At 32.9% G+C, this 27,079-nt stretch overlaps 4 protein-coding genes across 7 annotated transcripts; 3 read left to right on the top strand and 1 right to left on the bottom strand.

Moving 5' to 3' along the window:
* Nucleotides 1-1,902: 1,902 nt before the first annotated feature.
* LOC129942823 (synembryn) lies at nucleotides 1,903-4,972 on the bottom strand. The gene is made up of 2 exons (XM_056051906.1): nucleotides 4,702-4,972; nucleotides 1,903-4,625 (listed from the first exon to the last, which is right to left on the bottom strand). Exons 1-2 carry the CDS (start codon nucleotides 4,780-4,782, stop codon nucleotides 3,120-3,122), a joined length of 1,587 nt encoding a protein of 528 aa, XP_055907881.1. The 5' UTR covers nucleotides 4,783-4,972; the 3' UTR covers nucleotides 1,903-3,119.
* Nucleotides 4,973-6,816: 1,844 nt separating this feature from the next.
* Nucleotides 6,817-15,516, top strand: LOC129942826 (FHIP family protein GJ17503). Of its 3 annotated transcripts, none has more exons than XM_056051909.1 (8): nucleotides 6,817-7,756; nucleotides 8,130-8,605; nucleotides 8,669-9,065; nucleotides 9,452-9,649; nucleotides 9,711-10,509; nucleotides 10,573-11,070; nucleotides 11,332-11,370; nucleotides 13,371-15,516. In XM_056051909.1, the coding sequence occupies exons 1-8, from the start codon at nucleotides 7,505-7,507 to the stop codon at nucleotides 13,775-13,777; spliced, it is 3,066 nt and encodes a 1,021-aa protein (XP_055907884.1). In that variant the 5' UTR covers nucleotides 6,817-7,504; the 3' UTR covers nucleotides 13,778-15,516. The 3 variants fall into 3 exon arrangements, with proteins under 3 accessions (XP_055907884.1, XP_055907885.1, XP_055907887.1); XM_056051910.1 differs by having other exon boundaries at nucleotides 6,818-7,756; nucleotides 9,476-9,649; XM_056051912.1 differs by lacking the exon at nucleotides 11,332-11,370 and having other exon boundaries at nucleotides 6,818-7,756.
* A 2,699-nt stretch (nucleotides 15,517-18,215) lies between these two features.
* Nucleotides 18,216-22,732, top strand: LOC129942828 (N-acetylgalactosaminyltransferase 6-like). 2 transcript variants are annotated; one of them, XM_056051914.1, is made up of 3 exons: nucleotides 18,216-18,841; nucleotides 20,518-21,777; nucleotides 21,836-22,732. In XM_056051914.1, exons 2-3 carry the CDS (start codon nucleotides 20,548-20,550, stop codon nucleotides 22,493-22,495), a joined length of 1,890 nt encoding a protein of 629 aa, XP_055907889.1. In that variant the 5' UTR covers nucleotides 18,216-18,841; nucleotides 20,518-20,547; the 3' UTR covers nucleotides 22,496-22,732. The 2 variants fall into 2 exon arrangements, with proteins under 2 accessions (XP_055907889.1, XP_055907888.1); XM_056051913.1 differs by lacking the exon at nucleotides 18,216-18,841 and adding an exon at nucleotides 20,384-20,405.
* Nucleotides 22,733-23,380: 648 nt separating this feature from the next.
* Nucleotides 23,381-25,874, top strand: LOC129942829 (N-acetylgalactosaminyltransferase 6-like). Its single transcript, XM_056051915.1, is given in 3 exon segments — nucleotides 23,381-23,497; nucleotides 23,679-24,926; nucleotides 24,985-25,874. Coding segments are annotated over 2 exon segments (1,893 nt in total). The 5' UTR covers nucleotides 23,381-23,497; nucleotides 23,679-23,702; the 3' UTR covers nucleotides 25,654-25,874.
* Nucleotides 25,875-27,079: the final 1,205 nt, after the last annotated feature.

Genomic DNA, 27,079 nt, shown 5'->3' on the forward strand with positions numbered 1-27,079 from the left:
AGCAAAACAAAAATGTAAACAAATATTATTCCTTTTTGGTTTGAAATTTGTACTTTGGCTATCTCCCTCGAACATATTAATGCTTATGGAACCTAAACAAATTTACTTTTCTCATTCTTTCTTTAGTAATTTTCTCCTCATTTTTGATTTCCTACCAAGCATTTTGATACACGCAGCGCCATAAACGGCGTGGAGATGAAATAAAAATGTTCGTTCCATAGGAGTACTATAGAAAATATATATACAATGCAAATAGTAAAGTTTTAGCGATCACTTTACACAGAACAAAGAAAGGTTGATAATCAAAATTGACTATCAAAACAGTGACAATCAACTATCGCCTTACGCGATTCCACCCCTGATTCATCATATGGCTTAGTTCGAACAATCCTGAAAATTGATTTAAATTTGTTTAACATTATTTGTCGAAAATCCAGGGGATTAATTAAATAATCCATTAAAAAGTTTTATTGTACAATCATTTTAGACCTCCAAAATTAAATGTTTGTCTACTTGAAGTTGTTTTTTTTTTGACAGCTTTTTTGTATTTATAGATTTAACCCAGCTTATATAAGTCGAGGACTCAATCACATCACTCGTTGTTTGTGAAGTAGCGTGTTACACGTTTCTACTTAGAAGTGACTTTAACAACCAAATTCGTATGTTTTAAGTGAAAGTCAGCTGTCTAGGTGGCAGCTTTGTATATAAAATATATATTTTTATCATAGAGCTGTTTTTTTTGGCGTTGGAAGTTTTACGTACAGAAGTAAAGTAAAAAACTGCAATAGCTAATGTCGCTGAAACCACTCGGTGCCGCTTCAAAAAACCCATGTGAAACTGCTATAGGTTTTATTAACAAAGATGACAGATAAATATCTATCGAAATATCAAATACAACTGGCCAGTTTATATTTATAAGATTTATGAGAATTTTCTTAGACGGATTGGCAGAGCAGGGAAATGAAATATAAACATAATCCACTATTCATTCTCACCAAGGAATTAAATTCGCTCTGCATCATCCTTTATCCTTCTTGAATTGTGCGATAGAGAATTCTTGAAAAATTGAATTATTTCTTCTCCGAATTCTACCACCAAATATAAAAAATTTTATTTTGTATTTTTGAGAATTGAATTTAATAACATTTCGCTGAAATATGTATCGGTGATTCTACATACTTGAAAATCACTTATTAATTTTTTTAGGGATTTTTATGGAAAGGTGTTCTTTCCCAAATAGCAATTCCTCTCGTAGTTATAGGGTATGTTTTTGTTTTTTTTTTTTAACTCAGTAGTCGCTCTGTACTTTTTTTTATTGATTCACCAAACTTCCCAACAGAATATTTTCAATATAATGGTTGCCAACGTTGAATTTTAAAAATGTTGGTGTTGTTTCTTCGTGTTAAATGTTCGTATAAAAAAGAGAAAAATGTATGTCTTGTGTAAACCACACAGAAGTGATAAGTTGAGAGTTTTAACTTTTAAGTCATAAGATCAACCATATAAGAAAATAAAAAATACCGGAGGCACATTTTCAGGAGCAATCTTACCTTACTTACGCTACAGTCCTGTGTGAACTAGAGCCTCACCCAACAAACTTCTCCATCTAGCTCGGTCCCTTTGATGTCTCCAGTTTCGCGCTCCAAGTTGGGTGAGATCACTTTCCACTTGTGCGCGCCACCTGATCCGCGGTTTTCCTCAACTGCACTGTCCTGTGGATGTAGATTCGAAGAAGCTTTCAATAAAATATTCCATCCTGATGGTGCTTATAACGAAGGGCGCTTTCTACAAATGCTGCACAGGGCGCATGTTTGGTTTGGTCAGGCCCTGCATTACAGCTTAGTTCAGTATGATGCTATTCCAAATGTGTCTTATAATTAAAAATAAAATGTATTTACTAAGTGCTTGCAATAGTAACTTTATTGAAATATTTTAAGTCGTAATCGTAGTTTTATTTATCATTGAAACAAAATATATTCATAATGTTCATACAAATCAAGGCTAACAAAAGTCACCACACTGAGTATCCATTTGGATTTGCACGCATTCGCCGATAAGGTTTCGAAATATTTGCTAATAGGTAGGTATTTTATTTAATAATTTTATTAGATTTTTTGTAAATGGATTATTCCAACGTTAAGTATTTGTCAATTATAAAAACAGTCTAAGGTTTACAATCAGTTTATCAGTTTTGAAACACAGATTTTTTACTTTAATCCGAAAGAAGTGCGGATTTTTCGTTTGGAATAGAGTCAAAAGTTTAAGCATAATTTTTGTAATAATCAAAAATTTCAACAAAGTGCAAAACAATATAATAATAAATATACTAAACACTTTTTTTAACAACAGGATTATTAATATTATGTTTGTAAATTTATAAATACATAATAGGATTTACCACATTTTGGGAATGGTAGTTTAAGTTTGTTTAAGGGTTATTCAGAAGTTGGATGCAAACCTAGAATTCGAAAAATGAATAGTGAAATTCACCTTTTGTCATAAGATTAAGAAACGATGATTTTGGTATACCCAAATAATTAACGATTTAAGAAATAAGAAGAATGCGCTTTGAATGTAATATTTAGTGTAGAAAACATTTTTTCTTTTGGAGCCTACGAGAATATTGCAACAAAACTTTTTAAAGGCGCTAAAATGTTAATTCGAGTATGCAATTTACGTTACTTTAAATCTTAGCTAATAACCTCAAATAATAAATTGCTTTTGACATTTTCGAGTTCAAATGTTCATTGGTTTTTGATTTTGAAATCAGCAAGATCAAAATTATATCTTTCTTATGAAAATGTCGCACTTTCGAAATATTAAAGACTGAAATCACTATTTTGGTTTGGTATAGGGACAATAGACTCGACGCGACGCTACGCATGCTAAATAATAACCGTTTTTATAGCTTACTACATGCGAATATTTTTTCCAAAATATTATTACTTGAAAAAATAAATATGTACCTATTTCAAATAAGTAATCCTCTCATACAATTCAATAAAACATCCCAACTCCTCTGACTGACTACACACAAGCGACGAAATTAGCTTCTATTATAAATACTTAAACAATTTAACTAATTTAACACAAATAAATAATTAATACTTAAAACTCTCTTAGGTTTTTCGTTTTTGATCGAACTGCTGTTGTGGAAGTTCCTCCTGCAGCTGAAGAATATGATCGACTGGATGTGGCTTGCCATCCTCTCCCACACGACATGGCTGTACTACTCCACTGCGATGAAGTTTGTCCATTAAATTCACCAACTGCATAGCTTCATATTCCTTTTGTTCCTCACTCATTCCAGCAAGTGGACTAGCTTTTGGTTTCTCATAACACCCTAGGACAGGATTGATTCCGTGTTGCATTTCCTTGTACTCCTCCGTGTCACTGTTTTCGCTGTCTGAAGAGTATTCGGTATTTTCAATACGCCTGCAGTCCAGAACACCTCGATTTGCAAAGAGCCCTGCGGCATTTCCATAGCCAGTGTACTTAATCATACGACTCACATTCTCCTTACAGCAGACGAAGAGCAATTCAGCTGACAAGTCTCTAATTATCATCTCGGGAATGGTAAGGAAGCGACAGAGGTGATTGCGAAGCTCATCACCCACTTCTGGTCGATGGGACACATCTTTTAGTGGAGGAAGAACAACTTGGCGGATGTAGTGACGCATTACGGGACAACAGCGCGCACAATTAATGAGAACTGTCAGTACCGGGGCTAGGGAATCATTTATAATCGGAGTAGTTTCCTTTTCGTTAAGCATTGACTTTAGAAAGCGCAGCAAAATCTCTAACGAGCGAATACTCTTCCCTTCGTAAACGAACTCAGGTGCTTCGCCAGCAGCTGGTTTGGTTATAAGTTCGTACAAGCAACTCGTACAAATGTTAGTGAGTAAATTAACACTATTCGATATGACATTTCGATGTTTTTCGGTTTCCATGCCTCCAAATTCGTAGAGCAACCCTCGAATCACGGCCGTGAGTCGTCTGTTTTGTATTTCATTCTCATTTGGACTTCTATCTGGATTTGAAGTAATATTAAACATGACCTTAAGTATTTCACAAATCAAGTCGATTTGTTGATCCGTTTTTTCCTCCAATGACGCCTTCATGTCCAGCCATTCGGTGAGGAAGAAAATTCCGTTTAAATCGATTTGGACTTTGGTGCGCGTTATCGGTTCCAAGGCAGTTATAAGAAATATCAATTTCATATCGAAGAATTCAATCTCATATGGATGACTAGTTGGGCTGCTGACGCGTTTCAAAATTCTCTCCGTAGCCGAATTTTTAATGCATAATTTGCGACAATCTGAACTGAGGAACACAATGTTGCACAAGCACTTGAGTGCTTCGATGCTCGTCTCCGTGCTGTGTGTACAGGCGTTGGTTAGTTTTTCTGGTCCCAAATCGGCTAAATCCAGCAGGCAGTTGAAGTCCGCTTGAATGTTGTTGACTTTTATGCATTGTTCGTCGCGAGTTAGGATCCGAACACTGTTCAGTAATTGAGGATATATCTCCGACTTCTTAGGATCCCGGAGGTTCTCGAAAAATGCATTCCAAATAGTTGTCCATTGGCCACTTATGTTGAACTCAGTGAAATCGAATAAAGTTGCATACTAAATTGGTTAAGGAATGTTTTTATTTTTTTCAGTTGGAGCTTGAATCATGTTTTACTTGTTTTGTTGTACTTACTTTTGTATTGAATGTTTCGAGAATACTTTTGATTTTATCAACATCAGAGCTTTGAAGATCTTCAATGTCTTTTTTGTCCATAATTTGAGATTGAAAATGTTTGCCTTGAGAGCACTAATTCAATTTGTGAAAAGTTAGACAAAAGACAATCAGTTTCAGTTTCAAGGGAGGAAGCAACTGTGTGGAAAATTGGATTTCGTTCGATTACAAATAAATTACTTCGTCGATTTTGGAATTTTCTGTTTTTTACTTTGACTTTTTAAAGAAGAGTGCCAATGCACTGGCACTTTGCGAGAACTATTTCTCCAGTTATGAGTGAAACAGAACGAGTTTTTAAGTTATTTACTGTTGTGTTTTTTTTAGAAGTGTTTTGGAGAGACAATGAATTTGATGAATTTTCAACAAAAATACAATTGCTACGTTTACAAGCGGGAGTGAATTTCCAAGGTTTGCCTAAGCACAAGATTTAAATAATTGATCTCAAACTTGAAGCAAATTGAAAAAAACATATTTTTAATATTATGAAAACTTAATTTTAAAAATAAACTGTGCCTCGAAAAATAATAAAAATAAAAATGAATTAACAATTGATGAAACACTCTAAGAGCATGAATAGTATAATCAATTCTTTTTTTTCATAGACAAATACACATTTAAAAAATTGATTTGGTTCTATTTTCTTCTATGTATTGATGTCTGAATTGACTAAGCTAAGTAGCAGTTCTGTCAAAGTTTTATTTACAAGAATGGTGTAGAAGATCGAACATCAATATATGTTTTGATAATTTTGTTTAATTTACTTAGAAATATCAACGATCCACCAGCAGAAGTCTTGAAGTGATAGCAATGCAGTCAATAACGTTGACATTTTAAACAACAGATTCGTAATATCAAACATCATTATTTGACTTTGAGAAGTTAACCTTATTTTTAAAAATTTTAAAATTGATTCAATTATAAATTTAAGTTCAGTTAATGCTAGGTGCGCATATGCAACTTTTAGTTCCGAAACTGTTTGGTTTCTAAACTGACCACTAAAGACTTATTTGAGAGTCCGCGCACATGCAGAAACCGTTCAATCGCCCATTCGAGCAATTTTTTAGTTTGTGTTTTGACACAAACTAAACGATCACCTCAAACCAACTCCATAGTTTGTGTCACAAAGAATTATATTTATAGAGAAAAATTTAGTTTATGTTTATTGAGTATCGTTGATTACTTTCGAAATTGCTTATGTGCGCGATGTTTGGGCAACTAACGATCGAACTATTTGGTTTCGAAAAAGTTGCACGTGCGTGCCTAGCATTAAACAATTCACTTTTAGTTGAGTTAAACATTGACATTTGACTGTCATTGCATTTATTTTAATATAAATATACAAATTTCTTGGGGAGGGTCACATATTATTTCAGTTTAATACAGAATACAAAGTGGAAAATAATTAAAATCACAAAGCGCTTATTATAAAAAGCATTACCGCCGATTGCCTCACAAAGCTGTCTTCGATCTGAACTATTCATCACAAATTTCGATTGAAACTGGATTGCTACGATTTGATGCGTGTTTCCATGTAAACATGGTAATTTTTCGAAGTGTTAGAAAAGTACTAAAAGATGGATTCTGCCACTTTTCTGTTATAATTTAATTTGTTTGTTTGAAAAATTGAAATGAATATTCACATTTCATTGTCATTAGTTTTGTTTTAATTTAAAATTATTTTCTTAATAACTATTCATACTATACTATTATTGATAAATAAAAGTCAAAATCAACAGATTTTATCCTTGTAAGAGAGTGAAAAAGTAAATTCTAGATAGCTACATATACAAAGTTCTGTATTAATCATATTTGACGATGACAAATTTGGCAATAACTTAACCCTTGTTATATGTATTTGAGATGTATGTATATACAATCAAATTCAGTTAACAAAAAATTCTATTAGTAAATTGTGTACTATTACATATTCAGACAAATGTTATCGCACCACTACTGAAAAATGTCACACAGCCCTTAAGATTTTCTTTTATAGGAAAGTGAAAGTTTTTGTAGAGTAAAGAGAACAAAACACCATAAATTATGGATGAAATCTGACAGCCACGAATGTACGTGTGCAAAGAAATAGCAATAGTCAATTCGTTTTTTAAAATTTATGTCATCGAATATGTTACTCATAAAATAAATCTTGCATATAAAAATAAGTCTATGCAAATAGCCAAAAAATGGAACAATTACAATCAATCAAGTTTTTCGATTCTCAAAAAAGTATTTAAAAGTGCTGCAAGTTCCAATGAAGAACAATTATTCAACAAATTCATATTTTTCACTTACCGTGGCCAACTACAAAAGGCAAAGCAATAGAAGCAGTAAACAGTGCGAAGTGAAAAAGACAAATTATCATTAAAAATTATATTTCTTAACTTATGTACATATTTTTTACCCTGCTGTGAAAACAACATAATTAAACAAATGAGTCTATATCAATTTCCAAGAACCTTTTTCTAACAAAGTAATTAGCTCTAAGCGTTGTGTTTTTTTTGTTTTATTTATTTTGGTACCTATTTGGGATTAGAGAGGGGCACTCCGCCCCCGATTTTAGTATAATAGTGTTCCAATATATGTTTTACCTTTTATGGAATTTACATAAAGTGCAATCAGTTGGTACTTAGTCGACAGTTATTTGTTCCACTACCATCGGTTAATGTGGGCATATTTAATTAGCTGGATTCCGAAATAAAAATAGACAGCATTTAACTAAAAACAAACAAACAAAAAGACAGGCAATAACACCACACCACGGGAAATGAGTTGGCTGCGTTCCAGCCCTTTGCGGCAAAGTCTAACACGAAATGGGAGCAGTTCATCTGCAACAACGGCCACAGCATCGATATCCAGCAGCGGCGGCAATAGTGGTGGAAACCAATCCACAACATCGCTTTCTAGCCTAAATAAGCAGCGACCCATCGACTCGGCAACAGACTGCGACCCAAGAGCGTGCTATGATAGTTTTTGCAAGCATTGGCAGCAGGCCTACGAGATAATACAAAGGGCGGACGTAAGTTCAGATTGTTGTTTTCCATTCTGCATTCTGTAAAATGCATTTGCTTCTAAATAAAGAGAGGAAGTTGCAAAAGTTTTTTTTTGATTTTTGCTTTTCGAATCGACGACATTCTGTTCATGAGATGAGGTCGTTTTGATTCTGCTTATCTTTAATCTTTGAGTTATTTATAGTGAAAAAAAATGCATATAGTTGCAGTTTAATAAAATACGTGTGCATTCAAAACATTGCCAAACACAAACACTACAAATCACTTAGAGAAAAACTAGAGTATGATAACACCTCTCAGAATAGATTAGATTTATTTTGGATTTTTGGTTGATATATTTCGAAAAATAATAAAACAAACGTATTTTTTTTCTGTTTTTAGAATCAAAAAGCCCCTACACACGATGATGTCCTTGGGGTGGTTTCGCATCTGGATTATATGGTTACGCTTATTCTGGTAGAACTGCATCACTGCAATAAAATTTCGCTGCCAAGTGCTAACTCAAGTCCGCCAGCACCATGTTTGGAGTTTTTGCTGAGTGAGAACCTCTTGGACAAACTATATGAATGGGGTATTATAACGGGACGCTATTCAAACGCTGTTCGTCTAGAGCAACTTAAACTCTATGAACTGTTGGTCAGTCATTCTAGACATCAACTTCTATGCCACGAACCGTTTTTGCGGCCACTTCTGAAAATTCTTGACTCAAGCCAAGGGGAAATTTTTCCACCGGATCTTGAGAAAAGATTGGTCATTTTGTTGAACCAACTGTGTGTGGTTCTTATGCAAAATGTTCATTTGTTGGATTTGTTTTTCTTCTCTTCGGAACAGCACAAACAAGGGCAATATAGTACAAAGTAACACAATTTTACAATCAATTCCATTCAAACAGAAAATAATGATTTTTTAAATTTTTGCAGCTTTATTATTTTTTCACTTCTTATACCGTATGTACACAGAGAAGGTAGCCTCGGTCACCAGGCGCGAGATGCACTGCTCCTGTGCATGGCACTCTCCCAAAAGAACTCAAACATAGGAACATACATTGCACAATACTCGTCCATGTGTCCATTGTTGGTTACCGGCCTTGGAGGTCTTTACTCACGGCTGCCAAATTCAATAGAGATCAATACAAGCGACTGGCATCGCATCACACCTGACGACGTCACTGAAATACCTGAACTAACGCTCTTTATGAACGCCTTAGAATTTTGCAATGCCGTTGTTCAAGTAGCTCATGATTTGATTAAAAACCAATTATTGGACTTTATGTATCAGGGGTTCATTGTACCTGTATTAGGGCCAGCGATATTGCAGGTAAATGCTTTGAAAATAAATTATATTTGGAAATATGTCTTTCGATTAATTTGTGGTGTGGGAAGTCTAATGTCTTTGTCTTTATATTGTCTTTTATATTTATTTTTTTATATGGGCTGGCGTGGGATCTGTTTGAGTAAAGTATTTTTGTTTACTGTCATCATTCCTACGTGCGTTTGAAGTTTAAATTGTTTATTTGTTTGTAATTTTCTATGTTGAGCAAGAAAACTCCTAAACTGTATCTACACATTAATTTAAATACGCTCATTTCTGTTGCTATATTTTTTCTGCTTTCTAAATTATTTTCTACATAAGAGCTATCCTTTTTTTGAGTTTTGATTCCACTAACCACACCAGGAAAACAATCGATCGATTACACATTACAGACATTCAAAGGCAAACATTTGCAGACAAACGTCGAGTCACAAATCTCAGCAATGTCCTATTTGGATCTAATCCTCCGGTCGGTGACGGAGCCGGGACTATTGAGAGCTTTTGTTAAATTTTTGTTAGATGATGAAAAATTCGATGGTCAACGTATTATAGACACACTTATTGATCGACTAAGTGCCAGTGATTCAAATGTGAGAAATGATTCATTTAATTAAGAATAAATTTTCTAATTTTGTTCTCATTGCTAAACAGTTATGTATGGTGGCAATGTCGTTGTTTGAAACTCTCCTCAGTTTACACTGTGAAGACATTATGCTGGAATTATTACTAAAATACTTACTGCCGGGAAAGCATGTTCCAATATCATATCGTCACAAAATCAACAAAATCGATCCATACACAAACACTGCTGATTTCTTCCTAGATCTTACTCCCGAGGTTATGAAGCGAGCCAGAGAATTGAAGCATAAGCCAAGTTCAGTTGATGGATCGGCGTCCAATGATTCACCGTCCCGCCAGTCGATGAGCAAAACAATAGGAGCAAATTGGAATTATTATAATCTTCATACGGGAGATACCCTATACTCAAACTATCATGCGTACTTGTTTGACGCACACTACAAAATTGCACAATCTCGAGTGGCCTGCAATAGGTGGGCTAATACGTATAAGTACCAGAAGTGGCCGCCCAAGCAGAAAGCGAATGGACAAACAATTGAACGAATCAATGATATGGTTCGAAATTTCTTCAGTGAATTTAGTTGCAGTCCCTTGCAATTTATTGGCGATTCATCAATTGCCTTGCTCGACAGTGACAAAAACAAATACGACAGTTTACAATCGATTGGCGAGTCAAGTGGATATGAGTCTTTTAAGTGGCGACCCGATGAGGATCATGATGGTAGTGAAGTTGTTGCTGTTGCCTTAGAAGTGGATTCTGAGAGCGATGTAAAGGTGAAAGCTAGTTGGAGGTTGACAAGCCGGAGGGATTTGGTAATAACAGATTTGGATTTCTCAGAAGATTTATTCGCCCAAGGGACAGTAACATTGGGTAAAAATATTTTTAAATTGTTGTTTGTTTTATGTTTTAACTATTAACTATGTATATCTTAAGGTCCCTTTTTAAATGCTGTATGGGGGAAACTACAAACGTTTACGAGCAACACTCTGTATGTTAATCTACATTTGACGGGACTTATAACACGTTTGGCTCTATATCCCCTGCCACTTACACAATCTGTTTTATTGCGTCCCGATATTGTGACAACCTCTGATACACCCTCTTTTCACCAAGTCTTACGTATTCTTAAACAGCAAATAGATGCCGAATTACCAGTTACGGAGGATTCCCTTGAAATAATTGATGTTGCACGATCGTACCTGATTGATCGAGAATACAGGTTAATCAACGCTCGCAAAGTAATCAGTGATACTGGTTTAAAGAATGGTCAGCGTAATAGCTTACAGCCAACGTCGACTTTCGCTAACTTATCATCATCATCACCGGTCCAAGTGACACCTTCTTCATCTTACGATCCCTTTAGGCGAAGTGACAATAAGCGAAAAAGCTTCACAACATCGATCTCTAGTATTTTTGGTCGCAAACCAAATGGTAAGTTGAAGCCTATAGATTGTATGGATTTTAATTTGTGTTTGTTTTAATTTAAATTTATAATTTTAATTTTCACTACCTTTTAATTATGGTGGTGGAACTGTAAACACTCATACAAAATAATTTTGTTTTGTAGTCAATTATGGAATTGATAAGATATACTTTCCATTCTTATTTCATACTTATTTGTATCACTCGCTCTTTTGGAGAAACATTAAGTAAAAACAAAAATTTATTATTTTCTTCTTTTTTTTTAATCAGCTTCATCTGGCTTATCACAAATATACGCATTCTTCACTGGTAAATATTTCACAAAGAGATTAAAAAAACAATACAAAAAGTAGTATTTGCCTGTTGCCTGTTGTTGTAGTTTTAGTTTCCCGAGTTAATTGTTAATCTACATACTTAGTGACTATAAAATTGATTGTAAATAACTTGCTGATAAATTCTCTTCTTTTGTTTTCTCTTCTATTTCCTTTATCATTTTATTTCTTGTTTATATTTTTTGCACTCCTTTGTTGTAAACAATGTTTTTTAAATATTATCAAATTTTCCGCTCAAAGAGTAGATATGGTTAGCAAATTTAGTTTAGTTTGTTGTTATAGTGCTTTCTTATAACAACTCCCAATCATTTTTATCCCGGAGTGGTCGTAGCAAACAATATTATGCTGAATGTAGGTGGATAAGGAAGCATTTTTTGATGCAAAAAAATAAAAAAAAAATACTAATTGAATGATAAACTATTTCTATATACAAAAACTATAATATTTTTGTTTCATATGTGTAAATATACTAAAAGTGTGGGCCTATTTAAATGAAGTCATAAATAAAATGTATTTGAAACTAAAATGACAAAGTACTCATGAGCAAAATAGTTTATAAGAAATATTAGCTTCTTTATAAAATAAGCATACTATAAATTCAATTGGGAATTCATACTATAAGCACAGATAATTCATACTATAAGCACATAATAAATTTATAAACTTTCGTTAAGTTAGCTTTAAACTTTAACGCCCAATTTTTTCACATTAGTTCTAAGCTGTCCTAGTGCCAAGTGCTTTTGCAGGCACGTAGTCTTTACAAAGAACTACTGCCTCAACATTTATTGAGATCACTAGTACCAGATCCAACTTCACTAATGCGTCTAAAGCTAGTCTAAATTAGATTTGAATGCAATGGCATTTAAAATATTATAAATAAATTTACATTTAAATTATAAAATATGTTGCTTCTAGCTTAACTTGAAAATACACATATGTATGAATGTAATTTGTGTGTTGTAGGAACTTACAAACAAATTACTTGTTAAATATAAAGATCTATTAAAAGTTTATGCTCATTTTTTAGAAGCATTATGCCAAACACTTCTACTAACTAGTACTCCGTACTCTATTCAAAAGAACTGTTGTTTAGTACATCTAAAAATTGGTATAATAACCAGGTTCTAACTTACTTTAAGGAGTTGGTAAGGAACGAGTCCTTTCAAGTACTCAGTTCCACACTAATAGGAATAGGGCCCAGTTCGTTCGTGAAGAAATGAGTTGATACCAATTTGAGTGCTATTTTTAGTACTAGACCGGTCCTATCGTTAAGACTGTGTCAAGAAATTGACTATTAAACTCCTGAAAACTGAGTTCCGCCTTAAAACAAAAACAATCTTTTAATTTAGTAATAATCATTTTGACGATGGCCGCCTCTTTTTGTTTGCCTACTGATAAAGTCAAGTTTCAACAATTTTTGATAACCAATTCAACCCCAGCATAGAAAAGTGTTAAAATAGTGAATAGTAAATATACAAGATAGCAAAAGCGACATTTTAAATGTATACAAACCTTTTTTTACCTTACTAACTAGTTTGCAAAATTTAACTATTGTTTACGAGGTCTTCATTTTAAATAAATAGAATTGCTGAAATAAATCAAGTTTTCGATATAATCCTGTTTGATTATAAACCAAAACTTTCTTTTTGTTTTGCTTTTCTTTTGAAAATCTAGTTTAAACCATTTTAATTTTTGTTTCATTTTTAAACGGTAATAATTCAGAATTTGATTCAATGCAGACATTTTCTGCATCAAATTTAATTTAAATGTGTCAAAAATCTTGGAAAAATTAAGCTTTGTTCAAAGAAAAACAATTGTTTGGATAAATATGATCATTTAATTAGTTATTTGCGTTGCACTTTTGCCATTCCTTTGTAAACTTCTAACGTCCGCATAATCGCCTTGCATGCTTGTCTATTAGTGTAATATTTTTCAAATACATAATTTACTATAATTTTTCATTTGATTATCCAACAGGTTCAACTTTCTCAAACGCTGCTCAATCCCTAAGCTCTTCTACTCATTCCATAGCCTCTCAATCCCAATCTAATTCAGTATCCTCAAATCAAATGAACAGTATTCCAATGCGGGAGTCCACCCTGAATAGCGGCTCAACAACCTCAAACACAGGAGGAGGATCCAATTCAAATGCAACTGCATCGAATTCATTAATATCATCGCCAACTGGTGGAACTGTAGAACCAGCATCACTCGATTCGATTTCTTCTATGTCGTCAACTTTAGGTGCAATTGCTAATACAAGCGGCACGGAACGTACCAGAGATCTTTCTCTTTGTGCTGTTCTCTTAGATGAGTGGCTTAAAGAACTATCCGCAATATCACAGGAGCAGTCTATTGTTATGATCACCGATAGTAATCTGTGATCTTTAAAAAACTGTCGGAAACGTTTTCCAAATCAGTTGGACAGGGGATAGCATAGGAATGAATGTTAGGAGGTCATGATATTTTAATTTGCGTCCCAAATTGTGGCAATATTTACATCTTCTTTTTTGTTGACAAAAAATAATGAGTTCGAATCGCACATGTATTTCAAAAATGATTTTAACATAAAATTAAAAAAGTTATATTTATAAAAAGCTTATGAATGTATTTAAGACATTCAAAGGATGAAGCCTAATGAACAATTGTATCCGGTATTATATATAAAATACTCTTAACAAACAATTTCAATAGAAATTTAGATAATCTATCATCTGGACTGTACTGTTCTGCGAATTTAGTATCACAGAATCCTTTTATCTATTATTTAGATATCGCTGTTACTTGATTTTTCGTACTAACAATAAGCATTAACTGCTCAGGAAATACGAATTTATGGACAAAAGTTGAACAACTTTTTTAATTTCTAGAAAGTGGCTTCTTCCTATAAAAATGTCAAATTTTTTTAAACATCAGACTTCTTCAAAACTGGGACTTGGAAAATATATTAGGGCAGGAATTTCGATCACAAATATACTTCAAACTGGAAAAAACAACTTTCAAATCAACTTGTTTAAAATAAATACATTAAAACATTTGAATTTTCCAATTTATGAATAAATCTCTTACTATTTAAGATAACAGTAGTTCATAAATAAAAAGCAATGAAAAAGTCTAGAGTACAAACCACAACAACTGATAGTTTTGGCCTAAGAAGTTTGTTAACTAGTTTTAAAAGAACGCATAAAGCATGTTAAATAAATTAACCTATTATCCGTTAACTTTAACTAAGTAAAAAAATTTAATTTTTAAACAGTTTTACGCCCTTATTAAAAAATTAGAATTATTTATCAACAAATACAGTGATAAAGTAACTTATCTCTACATGAGGTCCTTAATCAGATTTAATTAAAAAAACAATTCCTTTTTTAAATTCTTGTACGAAAGATTTTTGTCTCTAAAAGTATAAATGTTATGTTAATTAGAAATACGTGTGCGATCTTTTTTAAATATGTACAGTTTTATTTTGTATTTTAACGTTGTTACTCTTAGAGTAGTTTAAGGCCGATTAAATCTTATCTTTTTATTTGAACTTTATGTAACTGGGTTCTATATATAAAACATGTTTTTTTTTGGTTTAACCGATATTTTACATTTTATCTGATTCCTTAATTTATAACCCCCTGTTTATATCGTGTAAATTTAAAGCAGAAAGCACTTGTATAAATTCTATAGATAAATACATAAATGTATTTTTTAATTAACAAAAACTTTTAAAAACTTAAAAAAAAAAACAGAAAAGTAAATAAGTTTTAAAAAGAACTTTTAAACTTACTACTAGTGCCTATTTCGAGCTTGAAATATATTTTGTAAATTAGTATATGTATTTTTTGAGTGGATAGATTTGATAAGAAATTAAGAAGGTTTAAACAATTCGAGCGTTCAAGCTTAGATCAATTTATTGTAAATTTATTTTCAATTAAATTAAATTATACTTTGTTGGCATTAGTATACATTTTACTATATATATAAATATATACATAAATACATGTTGCAAATTTTAGACGATACAATGATTTTATACATGTTTACACCTATTTACAAAGAATCGAAAATTATATTTGATTTATTAATCTATTTAAGAGAAATGATATTGGATGAATAAAACTGAGAAAAAAAAACATTTTGTAAGTTTATTTTGTTATTATACTAACTTCTAAAATGAATCCGATGTTGCTGTTAAGAACGGTTGAGAAGCTCAGAGTTGAGAGGTTTTGTGGGCAGTTTTACTGTGTTAGTTTAATTATTAAATATGCTGTTATCCAGAAGATCTAATATTTCGTAATCTGCGTTAGTATGGCCGGCCCAGATTTCAGGCTTTTCAAAACATGGAAGAAGAGAACAGTTTGGTAGGAACTTGGCAGTGAAAAATGTTGGAGAGAAACCTTCACATATTGATTTTAATCGTAAGAGTTTCTACACGATTGCACATTTCATTACAACTCAATTCCTATTGTTCACATCGGGCCAATATACTTTATTTGTTGCCTTTACGCCTCGAATATGTTTCCTTGATGTCAAAATGAATTTAATTTAAACTAAAAAGAATTACTTCATTTATAGGGTTTAAGACGGTCCCAAGTTCGCAGGCTCGACTAGTTCTATTTAAATCCTATTGTTTATTTATTTTAATATATTACACTGGTCAACAAAATGTTGTATACATTTAAAAAATTTTTCACAATCACCCAATTAATGTCATGTTCTTGAGAGATCGCCTTTTAAAATTCTTAAGTTTTTTTTGTCTTCATAAAATATAGTCCCATTAAATCCCATAATTCCATACAATTTTGAAAAGCTTATTACTTGTAACTTGTAAGCCTTCACCTAATCTACAAAATCATGAAAAAATAGATCTACTAACTTTTATTCGAATAACAAAATAGTTTTTCTTCTAAACAAGGTACCTATATAGTTTTTGAAATGTATTAGAAAAATAACGTTAAAAATCGAAGGTTAAATTCGAAATCTGCACTTACATATATGTTGTTAAGAACTATGTGTTGTTTTAACTTATCCTTATGGATATTTTAAGAAATGTATTTCAAAAACATGACCTGATTTTCACATTAGAACAAAAAGCTAATTTCTGTTACAAATAATGCTATCTATTGGTTTGTTGCAGAGGAAATCTCTGCTCTACTAAGTCCATAGAGGAAATTTATTTTATATTTCCTATGTGACTAGTTCAATGGGCAGATTCAGGCGACATAAGGGACTTGAAAGTGAGGCAAGTTTCTAGCATTTGATTGGCCAGCTGCCAAATAATTACCTTCCAATTAACGCAACTTTATTGAAAAGTTGACTGGAAAGTTAGCCAAGAAAAATCTCTCTAACTATTAAGTAAAGTCTACTTCTATCAAAATGGCAGTTGATCATGCTTTTTCATTCAACTTTAAGCTGAAATTATTAACTTTATGATTTAAATTATTTTCTGCACAAATTTATTTAATGCTTTTTGTAAAAGGTTCCCTTGTCAATTTAAGAAATAAGTTATATTTCTTGTTGTCTGAACCTGCCCTTTGACTAGCACCGAACTTTCCGTCTGTGATTCATCTCAATTCAGTCCAATTGAACAATTTCAAATTAGAATTGTCAATATTCATTGTTACCGTAGTGAAATTTTAAAATGATTTCTAAACAAACGTGAAGTCAGGCTCGCCTTTTTACTCTATTTGCTCGTTCATTTTTTTTAGAGCTCAAAGGTCATACATTAAGATTTTTGACAGCTCAGTTCTCTGCTCTGAGTTTAAAAAGAAAAACGCCTAATTTTATTATAACCGTTCGTTCTTTTGTATTGTCTTTTATCAAAAATCAACTTAGCTGGTTATACCTCTGGATATGTGAATTTTTAGTTACCTTATTAAACGAGCTGGATAGCTGAGAAAAAATAGAAACAACTTAAAATTTTTCTTAAAAACAGACAAACATAGATTTTGACATCCAAATAAAATAATAAATAATGACGTTAAATAAAAAGATAAATACAAATTCACGTATAATTTCAAGTAACACCTTGAGAGACTTTCCATTACTGCAGCACGAATTTTCTTCTGATTTTTTACAGTTAGTTAGGGGTCTCAAAAGAGCATGTTTAAAATATTAAGGCGAGGAAACGCAGTTAAGTCAAACAAAAAAATATTTTCGACTTAAAGCTACTTTTTTGTATTTTGTTTTTTGAGCCCCCCTGCAAATGCGAAGTACTTCTTGCATTTGAATACTAAAATCAAAGAAATCCCCAACAAAAAAATGAAGTATGGCAGAACTGAACACAAAACAGGAGTGAAATGTCAAAATCAACCAATTTTGCGTGTGTTTTATGTGAAAAAGTAAACTTTGAAAACTAATTTAAAAGAGAAATAAATGTTTCCTCGATCAAAAATTGCTATAATTATTATTTGTTGCACATATCTATCGAATAATAAAAACGCATGACGAAAATATAAAATTTTGAGAATCTTTGCCAATTTTGTGTTTCCTTAAAATTCAACCATATGTGTTGTGAATTAATATAAAAAATTCTTAGATAGCTTTGGATTTATTTTTTAATAGTTCAGCTGTTTTGGATCAACTGTTCTTTTCCTCGTAAAACACAAAAGCTTTTCCAGATAACCTATCTATGTTAGATTAAATAGCCAAACGAACGCGTCAAACTTAACTCCTACTTATAAAGAAAATTGTCATCTTTGTTAGAAACGAAAATATTTGCTACTTTACTTTTTAAGCAATTAAAGTGGCAGCACTTTTCATGTGTCAAAATATTTAGCTGTGTGAAAGGGTGCTAGTTTGTGGGTTGTCCTCTTTGCTCTTACACTTGACCATTTGACTCTACCATCCGTTTGGGCTTTGAAGGTGGTAAAGGTATTGTAGTAGCCTTAAGCCTACCTAGCTAGCCAGCCAACTTCAAGACAGCAGTAGCCATCGCCTCAACTCAATACAATACTCAACAGCCAACGCCACTGTCAATTACCAGCTAGCATCATAGGCTAGTACAGTGCTAACCGAGCCAAACAAATATACATTTAATTTATTTATAACACACTCCATACCTGTATTTTCATTAATTCTTGGCCGAGAAGTGTCAGTGCCTCTAAATTTGGGCTACGTACTTTTTGTAGGTATACCTACCTACCTTCTTTTGTTTGCTCTTTGCAAACCTGAAGCAAATAGTTAACTAAGATTGTGCATATCATTCAGAGCTCACAAAAAAGATAAGTGATAAGAGTTTTTGTGCAGAAGGGCATTCCCACATCATCCCAAAACATGAACAAAAAATAGTTTTAACCACGATAACAACTTCCGAAAAAAATAAAAAACTGTTCTGGTTTAATTGTTTGTGAATAAAGTTGACACAGTACGAAGACCGGAGACCCAGTCTTCCAAATTGATAAGATTCATTTATATTAAAACTTACAACTTCAGTTTGCTCTTCGGCATTATTCGGTTCGGTAAGTAACTAGTAATGTAAAATAAAATAAAAGATGTTAAATTATAAACCTATGAGGCTTTTGAATAAAATATAGTATTTTCAGTTTACGCATCTTTGAAACAAAGAGAAATAAATATTGTTTCTATTTTTATTCAGATAATTATTGTACATACGTAAACAAGTTTTTATCGGTTGAATAGCTTTTAATTTTTTGTATGTCATTCATAGTCAAGAGGAAAACTTAGGAAAGAGTTTTCCATGGACGTGAATAAGATGCCTGTTTATTTAAATGTCAAACCGGTATAGTTATAAGAAAGACTGGCTTTACAGCAAAAAGTGTAACACCAAGTAAGATATTTCAACCTTTGTTCATTCTCTTTGAATGAATATACAAATATTTTAACTTTTTCAATAAATAAGCCTAGGTACATATTTAGTAATATTTATATACATTATATAAATCATTGCATACGTCTTACCTTGAACTTACTTTCAAAGCTATATTCTTTTTAGACTTCACGAAAAATGCACTAAAAAATCAACTGGCCTCAGTTGTTAAACCCAAAACAAAGCGTGTACGTTCAGCTTCATAAATTACAGATTTGATAATCAGCAATCAATTTTTGTTCGTGTCCTTGTACTAATTTTTTTTTCTGCCAAAGGATCACTAGCCTCTAGACCAAACCTTGGAGGACTAGCCCCATTATATTCTATAGGTTCGAAGTTTCACTCATCTATCAGGTTGATGACTGACGATTTTTGTATTGAAACTTAACTAACCTTAACTCGTATCCTTATTATCATGTTCTTTAAATAATTAAAAGAGCTCGCCATTTGATTAATTTTCAAAACTTACGTGTAGCTGATTGTACTACTCATTCTGTATTTTAACTCAACTCCTATTAAGTTTTATTTGTTGATTTATTCAGTTTAAGAACCATAAAGAATACGCCTATCTAGAGAGCAAAAAGAAAAAAATGTTAACTGTACCTAAATCAACCTAATTTATGTAGTACCTACATACATATACATATACTTACCGACATAATTTATTAATTATTCTAGATCTTGTTTATATGGATGAAAACAAAAAAAAACTAGAAAATATTTAATCAAAGATAACTTGTAAATTAATGCTAATTTTATAGTCCTATTCAGGTTATTTCTGGACCAAAATTACTCGTTGGCAAAACATCTTTGTTAATAAAGTCGATAACCCCAATGCTCACCGTCATACGGTTGCAATTATTGCTTCTATTAATTATTTGTTTTCTGATAACAATTAATTTATCATACATACCTACATCGCACCTTTGCATTATCAATCAGGTCTTAGAAGTTTAAAGGGGAACAATACAATAGATAATTTTTTAACTAACAAAAATAATAGGTACCTATACGAACTTGGTTTTTCAATTAAGTTATCACTCCTAACCATAGCTGCGATTACATTTTAAGTTTTCACATTGCCGATTCAATTTTGTTGTTAGTTTGTTCGAAGATGTGGCAGTTATATCTTTGCTTTCAACGAAAAGTGTTTCTATTTTATCTATTTATGTACTTTATAACAAATGTTTACAAAGGTGTTTGAAACTGAACAATGAAGAAAGAGTTTTCTTTATTACTCTAAAAATATCTTGCATTTAGGTCACGTTGCTAGTTTATGGCTCTAAATATTCTTTATTTACTTTTCAGGTACATATCATAAATATACAAAATAGAAAAATGAGACGACGAAACGTGAAATGGCTTCTTAAAGCCATATTCTTATCAATTGTTGCCATAACCTTATTTGTAGCTCTCACAAGTACCATATCATCTAGTTCGGCGACGAATAGAATTAGTCAAAGCCTTCAGGAGACTAATGCAAGACTAAAGAAAGACATATCACGATTATTCCCTGGTGGCGACAGTCACGAAGTAGAAGGAAATGAAATAGAAGGTGCTCAACGGCTGCGAATAGCCGACAATGTACTAGTGAAAAATGATGGTAACAAAATCGATTGGCATGACTATGCTGCAATAAGGAAAGATGCCCAGCGTGTTGGTATCGGAGAAGGTGGCAAGAGAGCCACTTTGGACGAGACATATCATGACGAAGAGAAGTTGATGTTCCGACAAAATGGTTTTAACGCATTGCTGAGTGATTCAATATCTGTCAATCGTTCCATACCGGATATAAGAAACCCCGGGTGCAAGAGTAAAAAATATCTTAAAAACCTGCCCACAGTCAGTGTGGTGATACCATTTTACAACGAACATTTCAGTGTGCTGATGAGATCTGTTCACAGTATAGTTAATCGTTCACCACCGGAACTGTTGAAAGAAATCATTTTGGTAGACGATTTCAGTGATCGCGAATATTTGATGAAGCAGTTAGACCAATATTTAGCTGAAAACTTCCATAACGCACAAGTTATTCGCTTGCCCGAAAGGACTGGTTTGATTGGAGCAAGAATGGCTGGAGCTAGGAAAGCAACGGGTCAGGTGTTGATATTTTTGGATTCCCATGTGGAAGCGAACTACAATTGGCTGCCACCCTTATTGGAGCCCATAGCTGAAAATCCCAGAGTTTCTGTTTGTCCATTTATTGATGTCGTTGATTATAACAACTTTGAATATCGGGCACAAGATGAGGGCGCTCGAGGTGCATTTGATTGGGAGTTCTATTATAAGAGACTTAATTTACTGCCAGAAGATTTGGTCGACAAAACTAAACCGTTTCGAAGTCCAATCATGGCTGGAGGTCTATTTGCGATAAGTTCGGATTTCTTCTGGGAACTTGGTGGATACGATGAAGGCCTTGATATCTGGGGCGGAGAACAATATGAGCTTAGTTTCAAAATTTGGATGTGTGGAGGAGAACTTGTCGATGCACCATGTTCAAGAGTTGCACATATCTACAGAGGACCAATGGATTCAAAGAATCCCAGGAAAACCGATTACGTTCATAAAGTGAGTAATTTTTTAGTTGAATTTTAATATGAATAAAACGATTCGTTTTTTATTATAGAATTACAAACGGGTAGCCGAAGTTTGGATGGATGAGTACAAGGAATACATCTACCAACACAGTCCTGGTCTCTACGATAATATTGATCCAGGGGACCTAAGCAAACAGAAAGCCATTCGAGAGAAACTCAAATGCAAATCATTTAAATGGTTCATGACTGAGATTGCATTTGACTTACCAAAAATGTATCCGCCTGTGGAACCTCCAGACTATGCCTCTGGAACAATACGCAGTGTTGCCACTCCCAATCTTTGCTTAGATACTCTTAACCGAGCTCGACATTCTATGGTTGGCCTATATTACTGTGCCAACAACCATGAAAGACCACAAAGTAATCAATTCTGGACGCTAAGTTGGCATAGAGACTTACGCATGAGATTTAAAAGGGACTGCCTGGACGTACAGTCCTCGGAAAAGAACGCTCCTGTTTGGCTTTGGGACTGTCATGGACAGGGTGGCAATCAATTTTGGTACTATGACCGTACGAACAAATGGCTTAGACATGGTAAAGAAGCCAATAATTGTCTTGATGCTGATCCCCATAAACAACGCGTATTTGTTAATCGCTGCAACAAAGACAACAAAAATATGCAATGGACTTTTGGAATGGTCAATGACACAGCTCTGGACTCGTTTTTCGATGAAAGATCTAATCTGTAAGGAAATAAGAATAATTGAGATATGATTTATCAAGATCGTATTTAAAAACGAAAACTTTTAAAGTGATGAAGCCCGCTCGCTTCTGCCAATGCACCCCTAGCCATCATAAGGTATGTGATATAATACAAAAGACACAGAAAGAGCAAATTTAAAAAGCAAACTGTAAGATTTATTAATACAAATTAAGACAAATATTTTTCGCTGCGATTTAAGAATAAATGTATTTAAACCTATGTATATATAATGAGTTTATAATTATATACATGTATCTGCAAGTGTTTTATTTGACTTCAAAGGACATATTTGAGATAACGGTCATCATTAGTGGATCTTTCGTACAAAATTCAAATCGTCTAAATCCGAAAGAAGTAAGTTTGAATACAAAAGTTTGTTCCAGGATATTTAAAACGAAATTAAAACATTTTATATGCTAATAACGGGTTCTAAACAAAAGTAATTTTAAATTAGAAAATTGAATTTTATTAGTGATACATATGTATGTTTGACCCTTTGCATATAAAGTTGGTTTCATTGAAATTATTATATTCGGCATTATTAATTGCGTTAATACTTTGTCTCTGCGGAAGTCAAAGGCATCTGTAAGAAGAGATATGTAAGTTTATTTTAATTTCAGAGTTCTTTGTATTGTTAAAAATTCAAGAAAGAGTTTTTAAAGAAACAATCGGGTGAAGAATTTTTTGTTTCAAAAATGACTTGTAAATAGTGTTAAATTATTCTTATCAAAATTTGTATTTTGAAAAAAAGCTTCATTAACAAAGTCCATAATCTCACGATTAGTAGCTACTATTTACTTTTTTCTGATAACAATGATATTATCTATCAGGTGTCATATCTCGTTTATGATACATCCTCAGTTGTTTTTTTTTTATTTTGAGCAATTAACTCTTCAGAGCAAAAAGTAAAGTACAATAGAATAGATAACTCATTTCCGAATCAACAATTGAGTTATAATTTCTCTACAAAATCTAAGTTCAGTTTTTTGTAAGTTTTTTGGAAGATGTGGCAGTTGTAGATTTCCGTCTAAAGATAGGTGCTTCTTCTATTTTTAATTCAATGAATACAAAAGTGTTCGTTTAAATCTTAATAATGAAGAAAGTCTTAGATTGCCTACAACCAAAATATAACGCTTTTGGCTTTAATTATTCTTCATTTATTATTACAGACAGTAATTAAAGAATTTACAAAAATGAGACGACGAAATGTGAAATGGTTTCTGAAAACCATTTTCTTACCAATTGTTGCCATAACTTTATTTGTAGCTGTCATAAGTACCATATCACTAAGTTCGCCAACAAATAGAATTATTAGTCAGAGTCTTCAGGAAAGAAGTGCAAAACTAAAGAAAGACATATCACGATTATTTCCTGATGGCAAAAGCCGAGAAGTACAGGGAAATCATATAGAAGGTGCTCAACGGCTTCGAATTGCCGAAGTACGAAATGATGACGAGAAGATCGATTGGCATGACTATGCTGCAATAAGGAAAGATGCTCAGCGTATTGGTATCGGAGAAGGCGGAAAAAGGGCCGTTCTGGACGAAGCATATCGCGACCAAGAAAAATTGATGTCCCGACAAAATGGTTTTAACGCATTGTTAAGTGATTTCATATCCGTCAATCGTTCCATACCGGATATAAGGCATCCCGGATGCAAAAAAAAGAAATATCTAAGAAAACTACCCCCAGTCAGTGTGGTGATACCATTTTATAACGAACATTTCAGTGTTCTCATAAGATCTCTTCACAGCATAGTAAATCGATCACCACCAGAACTGTTGAAGGAAATCATTTTAGTCGACGATTTCAGTGATCGCGAGTATTTAATAAAGCAGTTAGATCAGTACTTAGCTGAAAACTTCCATAACGCACAAGTTATTCGTTTGCCCGAAAGGACTGGTTTAATTGGAGCAAGAATGGCTGGAGCTAGGAAAGCAACGGGACAAGTTTTGATATTTTTGGATTCTCATGTGGAGGCGAACTACAATTGGCTGCCACCCCTATTGGAGCCAATAGCTAAAAACCCCAGAGTTTCTGTTTGTCCTTTCATTGATATCGTTGATTACAACAACTTTGAATATCGGGCACAAGATGAGGGCGCTCGAGGTGCATTTGATTGGAAGTTTTATTATAAAAGGCTTAAATTGTTACCGGGAGATTTAGTAGATAAAACTAAACCGTTTCGAAGCCCAATCATGGCTGGAGGTCTATTTGCGATAGGTTCGGATTTTTTCTGGGAACTTGGTGGATACGATGAAGGCCTTGATATCTGGGGCGGAGAACAATATGAGCTTAGTTTCAAAATTTGGATGTGTGGAGGAGAACTTGTCGATGCACCATGTTCAAGAGTTGCACATATCTACAGGGGACCAAGGGATTCAAAGAATCCCAGGAAAACGGATTACCTTCACAAAGTGAGTAATCTTAAGTTGTATTATGCTCTGTCATAAAAGCGTAAATTTGTTTCTACAGAACTACAAGCGTGTAGCCGAAGTTTGGATGGATGAGTTTAAGGAGTATATCTACCAACATAGTCCCGGTCTGTACGATAATATCGATCCAGGGGACCTAAGCAAGCAGAAAGCTATTTGAGAGAAACTTAAATGCAAATCATTCAAGTGGTTCATGACTGAAATTGCATTCGACTTACCAAAACTGTATCCCCCAGTTGAACCACCAGACTATGCATCTGGAACAATACGCAGTGTTGCCAATCCCAATCTTTGCTTGGACACTCTTAGTCGACCGCGACATTCTATGGTTGGCCTTTTTAAATGTGCTAAAAACGACAAAAGACCACAAATTAATCAATTCTGGGTGCTAAGTTGGTATCGAGACATACGCATGCGATTTAAAAATAACTGCCTGGACGTACAGTCCTCGGGAAAAAACGTCCCTGTTTGGCTTTGGGACTGTCATGGTGAAGGTGGCAATCAATTTTGGTACTATGACCGCATAAACAAATGGCTTCAGCAGGGCAAGGGAGCACATAATTGCCTCGAAGCAGATCCTATTAAACGACGCGTATTTGTAAATCCTTGCGAAAAAGACAATCAAAATATGCAATGGACGTTTGGAACGGTCAATGTCACGGCTCTGGACTTGTTTTTTGATGAAAGTCCAAAAGTATCCCATAAGTAGAAAAAGCTAATTTTAACAACGCTGCTATTTAAAAACAAACCAGTTAAAATAAATATTTGTACATATTCATATTTGTTTTTGCTTTTAAAAGACATATTATATTGTTATGTCATGCTGCAAAGTTTTGTACATGGCTCTAGACACACTTCGTCTTTTTTATTTATTTCTGCAAACTGTTCCAAACATTTATAAGAATTAAATACGAAATACAAGTTATTTAATTTTTATGTTTTAATATTTTAAATCTGCGACGCGTTTCGGAGATGCTTCTCCATTATCGGGCGGAATACTTTCCAAACATGTTTCCTTCATCTTTGCAAGACTCTTTCTTCTCAATCTAGAATAGTTAAACTCTTACATTTTATTTTGAAGTTCTTTATCTGAATTAAAATTAAAAGGGGGCCCAAAAAAGGAAAAAAGAAACGTCCAAGATATTTGTGTATTATGATGTAGTTTTTATTCAGATACATTTAATATTCATTTTAGTACAGTAGATAGATTATATTATTTCCTTTTCTAATGCAATCATTTATTTATTTATGGTTTATCATTGTTCTCAAAAACCTAAAGGCAGTAAATAGACCCACATTGATGATTCATTGATAAACTATTAGATTCCATTCAGCAATGCTTCTCTAAAAAGTCGTAAAGTCGTGAAAATGATTTATTTGTTTACGTGTATGTAAGAAAATAAATGCAAAATTCTTGTACATAAGAATGGTATCAATAATTATTGTTTCTACATGTTTCGAGACCAAAAATCTTCTTTTATTTTATACAAATAAAGCTGAAAAACTGCATCAACACGACTATTGTTCAAATAACTATAATTTGACCAAATTGATTAATAGACCCTCTACCGCTCGAATGCATATCTAATATAGATCATTTGGGTTATTCTAAATAACTAATAATAATACAAGTACAATTTAATATGTATTAATAATTCGTACGAAATTTGAATTTGATACAAGAATCTATAAAAGCCAATTTAGAAATAAATTTCAAGCGTATTAATGAAAAACTGTATAAAGGTCTGCGACAAAGCTCAAAATGCATTGTTGAACGATTTAAATGTAAAAAAGAAGAATATTTTAACGTCCATATTAAAGAGTCACTCAAAACTAGATTTAAAGGAGTTTCGAGCTTTAAGATTTTCAAAATTTGATTTAAAGGAAAATAGTTTTTGAATGATACCAATTTTATTGACATTTAAATAACTTTGAAAAATATAAAACACGAAACTATTTTAAAACTCGGTTTGCAGTAAATATGGTTTAAAAAAAAAAATCAATAATATAAGCGTAAATGTTTAATATTGAAAGTAAAAATGTAAATGTGTGAAAATATTCAAAAAAAGAAGTCCTTTTGATGATTTTATGTTTGCGGAGCGATAAAGCCAAACAAAAATGATTACAAATAAAAT

Source organism: Eupeodes corollae, chromosome 1, assembly GCF_945859685.1.
Source record: "Eupeodes corollae chromosome 1, idEupCoro1.1, whole genome shotgun sequence".
Lineage (NCBI taxonomy): Eukaryota > Metazoa > Arthropoda > Insecta > Diptera > Syrphidae > Eupeodes > Eupeodes corollae.